This window comes from Haliaeetus albicilla, chromosome 3 (assembly GCF_947461875.1).
Source record: "Haliaeetus albicilla chromosome 3, bHalAlb1.1, whole genome shotgun sequence".
NCBI classification, from domain to species: Eukaryota; Metazoa; Chordata; class Aves; order Accipitriformes; family Accipitridae; genus Haliaeetus; species Haliaeetus albicilla.
Window position 1 is genome coordinate 19,725,273 of NC_091485.1, and position 12,744 is coordinate 19,738,016.

At 40.0% G+C, this 12,744-nt stretch overlaps 1 protein-coding gene across 13 annotated transcripts in view; it reads left to right on the top strand.

The window, feature by feature from the left end:
* Positions 1–12,744, top strand: part of PIEZO2 (piezo type mechanosensitive ion channel component 2) — a 313,412-nt gene that overhangs the window by 223,906 nt on the left and 76,762 nt on the right. For 10 of the 13 annotated variants that reach the window (XM_069778971.1, XM_069778960.1, XM_069778966.1 and 7 more), the window contains 5 exons: positions 996–1,119; positions 2,725–2,975; positions 3,654–3,802; positions 4,547–4,720; positions 8,050–8,091. In XM_069778971.1, the coding sequence (XP_069635072.1) occupies positions 996–1,119; positions 2,725–2,975; positions 3,654–3,802; positions 4,547–4,720; positions 8,050–8,091 (740 nt within the window). The remainder of the gene's footprint in view (positions 1–995; positions 1,120–2,724; positions 2,976–3,653; positions 3,803–4,546; positions 4,721–8,049; positions 8,092–12,744) is intronic. The other 3 variants (XM_069778964.1, XM_069778970.1, XM_069778968.1) reach the window with 1 other exon arrangement.

Genomic DNA, 12,744 nt, shown 5'->3' on the forward strand with positions numbered 1-12,744 from the left:
GCCTGGGACCTCTCCTTTTCACTGTGACTTGCACATTAAATGAAAAACAGGAGAGTTCTTTACATTGTATACTACTGGCCTTGTCATTCTGTTGTGTGCAAAATACTTGACTCTTAGATGCTTCCTATTGGAGATGTTATTCTTCTAGCTAAGTAGTGAAATAAGTCCTGTTCTGCACCACTGAAATCAGTGGAAACTTTGTAGAATGTAAACATAAAATCAAGTGTGCGATGAATAGGCATCATGCTGTTTTCTGAATTTTGGCCATCTCTCAGTATTGCAAGCTTTTGAATTTAGCTTTTTGAAAGCACAGAAATACACTTTTCATTAAAGAGATTTATTTATTTCTAAGGTGTCCTGCTGTTGTTGAATTATCATCTCTTAAAGCTCTTCAAAGAATTAAGAGACATCTTAAATCTTGTAACTACTCCAAATGCAAGGCATATTCAGTTGACTGGGTCTTCTGTGACTTAAAGATGTAAAAAGAAATTTTTGATTTTTAAATTAATTGCGTTTAAGCACCTGAAGTACCAAACCTCCTAAATCAAAAGATTTAGGATATGCCAAACCCTAATAATGACAATACACTCACCTGCATGTGCTTCTTCCCTGAAAAAGAGGAAAAATGAATAAATGGGAATTATACCAATAAATACGTAATGAGAAGATCTTTAAAGTTATAAGACGGTAGTTAAAAAACTGAATAGAACGGAGTAGAATAGAACCATATAGGCAAATACCTTTAAGAAAAGATGCAGAGTGGTAAGTTATTACTCAAAGAAAAGTGCAAATGAAATAAAGTTTCTTTTAATGCTGGATGTTCCCTAAATGACTTAACTTCCACAAAGATGCACTTTGACACTGATGCCATCATTGCCATTTTTTGATGGACAGAGAAATCAAAGGCATGCAAAATTATGAAAACATATGTTTGTATTAGTAGGATGTAGGATATACAATTAGTCTGTTGTTTTTGTTTTGATTTTTGTTTGCAGATTCTTTTCACAATTACTTTCTGGCTACTGCTTAGGCAACACCTCACTGAACAGAAAGCACTTCAGCTAAAAGAAGCTACTTTATCTGAGGTCAAAGTTGGAAGTGAAGAAAATGAAGAAAAAGGTAAAGCCAGATCCAACTTAGTCCTTCAGTCATGATAGAAATTCCAGTACTGCGTCTCTGTGATGCTGAAAGCAATTAGCAAGATACCTGTTATTAGCCAAGAAAGATATTACAATATCTATCTGTGCAACTATCTCTCGGGATATAAAAATAAAATGCCTTTGAACTTTGGAAATTGAAATAAAATGAGAATTCTCTTTACTGGAAGGCAATTAAAATGACTCATTTGAGAAATGTCACGGAACATTCAAATAATCAGTTTACTCCTGTGTCCCAAACTCAAACCAGCAGATTAATTACCCTAGGAATTTAACCACATTTACATAAGAAAAGTCAGTCGCTAATTTCCTTGGAAGTTGTGTTTGTACCTAAACACTTGTACAAAACCAGAAGTTAAACTCCTCATTTCAATGGGAAAATAAGCATGTGTACTTTCAGTGCAGGGGCTCATGCTCTCAGAAGCATACCTGAGAGCAAAGTTTACTGCTGCAGTTTCAGCTCATCAAACAGCTCAGTGGCCTGTTCTCTCTTTTGCTACTGGGCACATGTTCCCCCAAACCTTCCTTGCCCTTTTCTGTCTCTCTGGATGCTGATCTGAACAAGTTCAACTCACTGAAATGGTAGAAAGTCAGCCCTGGAAGCAGTGATGTAGTTTCCTGTTTGATTCATTACAATATTTGTCTCAGTAAAACATCTGATCAGTGTCAGAGCTCAACACTGCAAGGATTTGCAAGGCAAGAGCAAGGAAAGAGTCTGAGAAGAGGGATGGTGAGTGGGACAAAAGGAGTGGGTAAGCCTTTTGATGGTGAAGTCTCAATCTTGTTCTCAATGGGAAGAAAAGCATTACAGCTACATGCTATGAGTTTGACAAGCCATGTTATCTAGATACTTGCTCAGGTACTTGCTATTGGGTGGACACTTAGCCTGCCCTCCACAAGCCTCACAAGGTTAATAACTGGGGAATCCTGACTTCTTCATAGGGCAAAAGCAGCTTGTCTTTTCTGCAATGGCTCAGGTACAGCAGAGGAAGCTGGATAAGTGGTAGTTTCTTTGAAAAACAGCAGCGTTAGTGCAGCATTTGTATTTTTTAAGCTTGTTTGGTTTTATGTTAATGTTTTCTCTTGCTTGTGGTTTTTAGAGGTAACCACAATATTCTCTAAAGGACGAAACTCAAGATGAGAGTTTAAACTTTAAACTCAAGATGAGAGGTTTCTGGTAGTGCTGGTGATTTCCTTGTTTTCCAGTTTAAAAGGTTTCTTGCCTGGAAGTATAGGGATTGCCATGGAAAGTGTTTTGACTGTTATCCATTATACAACCCTTAGGCTCTAATTTTCCACTACAGTTGCCTGCATTTCAGACAAAGTGAACACGGGTATCTGATAAGATGTATAGCTATGCACCGTATGGCTCCAGGAGCAGGTTGAAGCTCATGTGAAGTTAAAACTCCTTCCCCTGCTCTGGAGGCATGTATGATTCAGAAAGACAGTCTCTTATGAATATTACAAGTTCCAGTGTTTTGTGCAGAGATTTTGCTTTCCACCCATTTCAATTCTTACTAAAAGTCCCTAGAACAGACAGAGGCCAAATGTGTCTCTGTATTTGCAGAAGAGGAGTTGCAAGAGGGAGAAGTGGCAGAAGAACAGGAGGAAGAGAAGGAGGAGGAGGAGGAGGAAGAGGATGATGAGGATGAACAGGATATTATGAAAGTCCTGGGGAAGCTGGTGATGGCTATGTTCATCAAGTACTGGATTTACGTCTGTGGGGGCATGTTCTTCTTTGTCAGCTTTGAGGGTAGAATTGTCATGTACAAAATCATCTATATGGTACTGTTCCTCTTCTGTGTGGCCCTCTATCAGGTAAGTGAGAACTGTAGTTAACTAAATTTTGTCCTTGAATGCAACGGTTCATACCTTTAACTTGGTAATAAAGTAGCTCCAAACTGAATTCATAAACAGTGAGTTTGTTCTTTAGTTAGATATGACATAATAAGATCATTTGAAGGGGTTAAGAGTAATTCTCCTTTGGCTTTTGATTATAGTGACAGGCAAAGTGCACATAAATTAGATGCATACAGTACACACCTCTGCTCTGGGACGGCACCCCACATCACCATGAACTTTGGAATCTGGGTGGGAGAATGCTGGGCTTGTGCATGTCCTACATAGCCACCAGTTTTTGTGACAGCTGGTCCACACAGCTTCCACACCCCAGTGAGCATGGACTCCCGCTGCTCCTGGACTTTCATCACCTAATGGTGATGAAACTGAGTGATTGAAGCTGTCCCTGGCCTTTACGTCTGTGGCCATGTCCCAACAGACATTTTTACACAAGACCCTGTACTTGAGTGCATGTTCATCAGGAGTAAAAACTGTATCTCAAAGAACTGTAGCTGCCCTTGGGTAAGCATTGCTTACTTCAGGCCAGCTGGGAAAAATGGTATCCTTCACCTTTGTTTGCCAGTACAGTGTTGTCAGTATTTTTGTCAGTGTCTTTGCCTTCAGCTTGTTTCAGCATCTTTAGTGTGTGATTTTCAGGTGCACTATGAATGGTGGAGAAGGATTTTAAAGTACTTTTGGATGTCAGTGGTTGTTTACACGATGCTGGTACTTATCTTCATCTATACATACCAGTTTGAGTCATTCCCTGGGTTGTGGAAGAACATGACAGGCCTGGATGAAAACAAGTAAGTGTTTTTGTTTAATTTCATTTTTTTCCTTGGACTTTTGAGTTCAGTGCAGTGGAATGGTCTGAGAGTAGTCTTCCTTCTTACAAGGGAAAACCATCATGAGAACATCCCCAGGCACAGCTGACTTCAAGTGCTCAACTCTGAAGCCAAAGGTTTATTGGTGTAACAATAGAGATGAGCAAGGGCATGACAGGGGCTCAAAGAGTTGTATTTCCTTCCAAGGCCTTGGCATTGCTCCTCTTCCCAGTACAGTGCCAATGCTTCTCTCTTCCTCTTTGACAATAGGAGCAAGATACAGGGAGAGATAAAGGGTAGATTTGCAGGATGTCTGAAGCTGATGAAGGTGGACCTGCCCCCCTGCTAATGAGGAGGGCTGAGTTTCTTCCTCCTCATGATGTGTTGGGCATTTCTCAACAGGAGCTTACATGATAAATTATATGCAATATGAGTGGATCTCCAGTGCAGGACTTCCAGTCAGAGACAATTCATCTGGTTCAACAGCTCTATGGCAGGGTTAGCTTATTTGACTCTGTACATTTACAGTATGTCTCTACATTACTGAGTCGAAATGCAAGATACTTGCATTGTAAAACTTGCTGGTTTAGAAGAATTTTAAAAACCAAAACCACATAACAAGGACCAGCCCCTTATTCCCTATTGCAAATGATTTGTAATAATGTCTTATGGCAAGAAAAAGATTTTGGTGTGAAGAGGTGGCTTAGTGGCTTACTTTTTTTCCAGACTAGCAGACCTTGGCTTAAAACAGTTTTCTGTGGCTGAGCTATTCACACGCATCTTTATCCCTACGTCCTTCCTACTGGCGTGTATCTTACACCTTCACTATTTCCATGACCGGTTTCTCCAGCTCACCGATTTAAAAGCTGTAACCAGCAAACAGGACAACACTATTTACAGGTAACGAAACAAAGTAAATGGTGCTATTGATTATGTGTATGAAAATGCTATTTCTGACTGTCTTGTAATGCTCACTTTTCATCATCTGTTATGTGCCTTTGCTATGACTACCTGGCTTAAAAAGAAGATGCTCAGTATCCAGCACCCCTCTAAACAAAGGACAACCAAAGTATCTGTCTTCCCCTACTTTCCCCTACATACTGAATTTTTTCATTTTGAGGTACATTTTCAAAGGTACTAAGAGTATTTATCTGATTGGCTTTGACCTTTAATGGGAGTTAGATGCTTAACTGCTATGTGTGCCTTTTTGTAAGTCCTGTCAATAATAGGAAATACAGCTTTTAATTTGGGTCACTTCTGGTTTTCAATGTCCATTTTGAGGGCCATATGAAGATTGGGAGATCTTTGCCAAATACCATATTTGCACTGGACAATTAGGCCTTTTTGTAAAGTTGAGCTTCAGAAATGGAAAAATCCCAAACCAGCGGTTAGCCTTTAAAGTACTGACCCTTGGCTATGCTAGCTCTTTGAGACATTCAGCGATCTCATCCAGAAGTTCATTAGCACTTTTTCATGATTCTGGGACCTCACTTTTCCTGTGTTTAACTATTCTGTATTCTCCTGCATAAAAACGTATCTGGCGTAGGATCCTGCTCCAGGAGCGTAAGAGAGAGAAGTGGTTTCAGAGTACACAGTGTCACATTATACAATGACATTTACTCTAATTCTTTGAAGAAGCCAATTCATTTAGACACAATTTTTAGAGTGTTTACCTGCCCAATGGTAAGCGTAATGCAGCCGCACTTCTATGAATGGGGACTAGCTGCATAACATCCCGTACACCACAGTTTGTTGTGGAATAATGACAGTTTATCTTAACAGAGAATTCTGCTCTAGCACTTGCTAGATTTACAAAAGCTTTTCAGATATTTTTTATGCATTCAATTTAATATGAAGCTACTTTACAGCATACGGTACAAGTATGTTTGTGTTCCCTATCGTCAGTGCATGAGAATAAGCTGTACTTTTATAGAATGCTTCTGGTTTCTTTATTTAAATAATTGCTTAAACCAGAACAAATCAAACTTGACAAAATTTCCTAACAATGTTGTGAGGTTTTTTTGTCTTACCTTTTTAAATGGCTGTTTGCATAATACCTTTTCCTTTTGGTTTTCTTGAACTGCTAAATGTGATGGTAGATACAAGGGCCCTTTGAAATGGCCTGTGAGCAAACTTTCTTTGCCCATAGCAGACTTCTTGTGCAGCAGCAGGTGCACATTAACATCTCCGAACTGGACAGCCAAGCCCTGAAACCAGAGCCCACATAGGTGTCTGAGCTGAAACGGAGGTTGTTCCTGGGCTGAGGCATTTGCGGGAATGCATTACAGTCTGCAGTAACTGCACAAGCTCCTTTGTAGCCCAGACACTTTGCACTTGTGCTGAGTAACATAGAAACAGCTTCCTCCTCTCTCCTAGTGCAATCCAAGAGGCACAAAATGGAAAAAAAAACCACCCGAGGCACTCCCAGGATTTAGGTGGGTTCATGGTACAGTACACTCTGCCTGTGAAACCACTACTTGCAAATCTTTCTATTATACATGAAAGATACCAAAATATTATACAGCTCTCCATGTGACTAAAGTCACATCATTCCCAAAGGATGGAACCACTGATACTAAAGACAGAAAATGTTTTCAGTGTCTTGTCAAGAGCAAAAATTTTTGCCAGGAGTACGTAGCCTTGAGATACAGTGCTGAAAGTAGACATTCATTGTTGCATCAGGCTTTTTACTAAAGTAAAGTGGCAGGTGAACATGATCGTGTGAGATCATGAGCTTTTTTGTCTTGCTACTATAATGCTATTTTTTTCAGTCTAAATGTGTACTAGATTGTATTGAGCTCTCAGATAGGTAGCAAGATATTTTTAAATCTTAAATGTGGCGTATGGGCTACATTTGCCATTTTTCAGTGTTTCAAAATCATAATTATCACATACATAATTTGTTCCTCCGCAGAAACTTTCATGAGTATGTCCGTTACCCAAATCAGAACACCTTTTCTGGTTTGTACGACCATTAACACTGCCTGATGTATTGAGATCCAGCTGTTTTCTTCCCTCGATGTGATAAATCAGTATAGAGCATCGGCCAACTTTATAGTTCAAAGCTTCAGGATGAGACCTCAGCTGACATTTGTATTGATGATGCATAAAGCTGGATAAGAACTAGCACAACAACCAGCTCCAGCTTAACAGTAATGCTAGCAATAGAAATAAGTTGCAGGGACAATTAAAACACAGACTAAAGACTCACCTGTATGTGTGCAATTTTCTTACAAAGCCACTAAAACTTAATTTTCCCTTTTGTTTTGAAAACACTAGCATTCACTCAACAGCTAGTTTACCTTTCAAAATGCTTTTTTTGCTGCTTCTTTTGCAACAAACAAAAAATTTTAAATAAATAAACTGAACCTTAATTTTGAGTAAGCAGACAGAACTCAATCCTTTTAATAGCAAACTTGCTAAAACAACCACAGCAGGTGAGAGCTAGTCATGAAGGTAATAGGGAAAGCATCTCCAGTTCCTCCATCTGCCCCTCAGCTGCCATGTATGATTATGGTATTATGTTTGTGTCTAACTGGAGAGTCCTGTTAAAATTGCTGAGAGTGTTCATGTATTAAGATGCTGCTTCACATGAGCAAAGTTTGCAGAGCGAGTTCAAGAGTAAGGCTCTGCCAGCTGCAAATAGAGGGGACAGAAAGTGGCATGCTGGAACTGGCAACGTGACACTTCTCACTATTTATAAAGGTGGCAGAACTGAGTGTCTTAATTTTACATCTGCAAGAGAAAGAAGAATCCTCTGATTAGGACTTTCCAAGCCCATTTCCTTGCTGTACCATGAATTATGGTATGGCGGAGATAAAGGCTGTGATATAGATAATTAATACAGTATGATGCTCCATCATAATTACCTTTAAATAAAAAAAGAAGCAAAATAGCTATTTTTAAAAATATGGATATTCTAAGGCTTAGTTGAGATAAAGCAGTAGAGGCTGTTCTCACATTTTGGGGACATTTGTGAAAAGTATCTGTAGTTCTAACTGAAGTTGCATATAGTCTAAATGTCTAAGTATTGCATTTATAAGCTTCCTAGACTTTTCACTGCATGGTGTGCGTTAAACTGTCAGATTGTGCTTTGTTATGACAATGTGTCTCTCTTGGTAGACAGGAAGGTGCATTCATTCCTGTTTAATGGTTTCCTTTTCTCTCTCTCTAATTCATTTCCCATTTTCATCTCATGCATTCTTGTGCTTTCATCTCCCACCTCATAGCCATGCCAAAGTCAATGGCCGTGTTTATCTAATAATTAATAGGTGGGTACTTAAATTCTTCCTTTCCTTTAAAACAGATAAACCTTAACTTTTTGTTACTTCTTAACTGCCTTAAAAGAAAGTATGTTCTTGCTGCCCAGTCCTGTGAGGTAAGCAGGGAGATAAAGTTGTTCAGGTATTGTAGTCTCCTAAAGCTGGTGAAGCAGTTAATACATCTCTCTCCTGCATATTTATACTTTGTGAGTTCATCTCCCAGCTGGGAATTCTTCTCTTAAATTTTGCCCATGCCTCAATACAGGAATAATTGGTGCTATTTGTAATTGGCTGCAGACAATAGACTTGGTTGAGGAGGCTCGTTTATCTACCCTTTGTTTGTGCATGGAAAGATGCATGCCTGCATGCACACACGTACACACAGACACACAGATACACACAGACACATGTCCCTGTCTTCCTCACAAGCACCTAAGAAAGGGAATTTGAGGGCCAGGTTAATTAAATGTGTGGTATGTATTATGAGTTTGTACAGACTGAGATTTCCTGATTCGGAGACAGAGATGGAATATGTAGTACACTGAAACCACTGCATGCTAAGGCTGTTAATTCATGGGCTGAGCTGGGTGCTACAGGATCCAAATTACAAAAGCCCATATTGCCATCATCATCATCATCCCTTTATAAATAGCATCTTGAAAAGAGTTCAATAAAGTAGATTTCTTTCAAAATATTTGACTGGACTAAATGTGGGCTTTTGTTTAATCAGCTCCAAGCTTAGAAGAACTTCTGAGTTTGTTGTTGCTACTGGCTGTAAACTTAAAAGCCAAGAAAATCCCTTGTGTAGATATTCATGACTACCTGCTCTAACAAGAAGTTAATTTATGTGTCATGTTCGCGCTCCTTCTTCAAATGTCATCACATAGTTTAGGCCAGGGTTCTTAGAAGTTCACCCCAGCTGGAAACCTGGTCTGTCAGAAGCCTGCATGTCAGGGAGCAGCGAGGGCAGGCAAGCCGAGGGGCACGGCCAGGAGGCAAGGCTGGGCTCTCACCCCCAGGGGGTCAGCAATGGGAACCAGCAACTGAGGGTGAGGATCAGATCCCAAGACGGTAACGAGGCTCAGCTACAACCCGGTGAGCTCCCAGCAAGTCCACAGAGATGAGCTGGATCGGCGGTGAAGGCAGGGAGTCAGTCTGTGTGTCGGGCTTAGGGTCAGGGGGGCACGGGACCAGGCACAGACAGAGCTGCGATGCAGCTGCAAAGTCAGGGTGAGGGCCTCGGCGTGAAAGCAGCTCCCAAAGAAAGGAGAGGGACCCCTGTGCTGAGGCTTCCTGGCCTGTCCACGTACCCCAACACTTATCAGCCAGCTGGCCTTAGGTGCAGACAGCAAACCCCTCTGCAAGGGCAGGGAAAGCACTCAGCGTCCTGCCGATAGAGGTATGGGACTGTGTGCCAAGTTTGAATCTTGCATGCTGAATATTCAGGAGATGGGTCACTAATGTTCCACAGAGCAGAAAGCTTTCTGTTACTAAAGCTGTGCATGACAGATACTTGAGAAATTGTTTTGAGCCAGAAAGTTTCAAGCAATTCATAAACTGATTGCAAAAAATTATCAAAGGCAAAAGGTGCTTCATAATGTGTCCAGTAAGTTGTTATTAATTAATCTTCTGCTCTAGCAAATTACAGATAGAATAAAGTACTAGGAGTCCAGCAAGTACCTGGGGCACATATGCATCTGAAATTGCTTTGGTGCCTAAAACTAGATCTACTAGTACACTTCTCATTATTGATACCCTATTTAATGAATTTGAGAGTAAGAAATGCTCTCAGTTAAAAGCATTAGTGGCTGTACCTTCAAGGCTTGTTGTCTGCATTATTATTTAGTTATTTCTCTTCCTAAGTATCAGACAGAATACCTGTGTGTTATTTTCAATAATTTCCCACCAGTATGTGGTTTCCAACCTGAAGTTACACCTGACTAGCTGTGAAGCCTGTATGGCTAGCTTGTCTTAGATATTCTAAACCAGTGCAGTTTTTGTATCCTAATATCTCCGTGTTGTCTGTTACATGATAGCATGTGACCTTGTAGTGGAAAAATAATAAATTAAAAAAAAAAAAAGAGGAAAAACAACCCAGGCAATAAATGAGGCAGTTTGGAAAGAAAGCTTCCAAGTAGACTAACTTTCTGAATAGCGGGCAGGGCTTTTTATCTAGCTTTGGATCTCCTGAGCACATGGTCCCGTGCTCAAGCCTACTGATGTCGTTAGAACTAAGCGCCAAGATACTGAAAACTAAGCTCATACTGAGGCTTTATCAAGTATACATATATTGCATGTACCCATCTTTATAACCCCATCACCTTCTGGATCTCCTGGATATGAATGGGAGTTATGTGAATAAGAGAAAGATGAGTCCTCTCCTACAAAATCTATAGGGTTACTGTGTTTCTGTCCAGTTTACACTGAGGTAAGTCATTAAGTCCTTGATTTGCACCAGTGTGAATGTAGATTTTTCCATTATAAAAGTCAGTTGGGAAGATACCTCATTAAAATCAATGCAAGTACACATGTGCAAAATCTGTCTGATTATGTGGATACTTTCATTTCATGGGGCATTGCCTTTTAAATGGCCTCTGATGATTTATAGTAACTGGGGATCTCCATAACATTTGAACTGAACTGAAAATTCATTCTCTCTTCTTTATACATGACCGTCCTGTTGGTATTAGAGTTTTAGGTAGATATGTGAAGTTAGATTATGTCATTTTAGGGGATATTCTTTAGCCATTTTACAGAGATTTGAATATCGTATTAGTATATATGATAGCTTAAATATGAAAATAAAGTATATTGAACAAAAAGCCCTATTTTCAGTAGCCAAAGCTACTGAATATATTGTTGTGTATAAGAGATTTTCAGATTGTTGGACACAAAGGTTCATTGCCCAATCCGTGATGAGGGGTTTGAGTAATCATAGTCAGGAATGTTTTTATTCAGTGAGATTTTTTTGGTGCTTGACTGTTGTATTGGGTCTGGCTGAGATGGAGTTAGTTCTCCCCATAGCAGCCCTCACGGTGCTGTGCTCTGCATTGGTAGCTAGAAAGGTGTTGATAACACACCAATGTTTTGGCTACTGCTAGGCAGTGCAGGCACAGCATCAAGGCTCTCCATCATTTTTGCCCCCCTCAACAGCAGGCTGGGTCTGGGCAAGATCTTGGGAGGGGACATAACCAGGACAGATGACCTAAACTAACCAAACAGATATTCCATACCATATGACGTCAGCTCAGATATAAAAGCTAAGTAAAGGGAGATGGAAGGGGGGCATTTTCGTCTGCCGGAGCAACCGCTACATGTACTTCCCAGGAAGTGGCCAGACATCACCGGCTGATGGGAAGTAGAGAATAACATCGTTTGTTTTTCTTTGCTTTCGCGCGCGACCTTTGCTTTCACGTCATTAAACTGTCCTTATCTTGACCCACGAGCCTTTTGTTATATTTTCTCTCCCCTGTCCAGCTGAGGAGGGGGAGTGATACAGCGGCTTTGGTGGGCACCTTGCACCCAGCCAGGGTCAACCTACCACAACTGTCTTGTTAAAATTCTACTTTTAAACCATCTTTCTGCTTTCTGGTAATCAGTATGGTATTTCTACTTACTGTGTAGTCAAATTTCTGTAGTTTTTTCCTTCATTTGAACCACCAAAGTTTCCATCTTGAAGAAACTGCAACTACCAAATATTTGAAAAATAATTCTGCTTGTTTGACTTTCTCATTAACTGCTTGGCCTGTGCTCTTATTTTTTAATGATCAGATGGTTAAATCTAGATTTTTATTTTCTCAAACTGTAAAAATTCTAGTTAAAATTGGCAGAATTTCCTGTCTAAATGGTAATATGCCAGAATTTCACATCATGAAAAATAAATCCCTAAGGTGGTACTATAGCGTATTAAAGTTATTTGCGTTAGTCCAGAAACAGTCTAACAGGTGCTTGAAAGTATGCTGAGTGTAGTAATTTCAATAGCGTAACTAAACATTTAGAGACCCGATCATATAGATACGCACTTGCCAAAGGGAGACCTTATTGCAGGAAGTCTTATTCAAAGGGGCTATTTATGGTAGTAAGCTCTGTGCTCAGCAAAAGACAGGATCAGGGAGTTAGGAAAAGTGGGCTTTCTGCAAATATGGGAGGTGACTCCCAACAGCACAGCTGGGGGAGAAAAAAGAAAATACCTGAAGCCATAAGACAATGTCTCTTTTCTCAGTAAAGATATATGCTGAATAAATCTCAGAAAAATTGGCACTGTGGTAATAGAGAAATACCATTTCCGTGTTAAATCAGTTGTATCCCAGTTTCGGTAGTCTGAAAATTACAAATAGATTTAGTAAGAGGCAGTTAGAAATCTAAGAAAAATTCTGTGAGAGATGTAGAAAAGAGAGAGAGAATGAATGGCACTATCAAAGACAGACATGATAAAAAATACTGAAGCCACAGCCATGGAATTTTTGCTTTCATTTGTTCCCAAGGCTATAGCTGCAAGAAAATTGGGAAATTCCTTGGCTTCCCAGCTGCATCTTTCAATTGGAAGATGGTGGAAATGTATTTACAGTAATCAGTCAGATACTTGTCATGATTCAGCTGCATTACTGACAGCATGGTACAGCATTGACCATGGTTAGCACTGGTGTAAATAGGTTGCCCCCT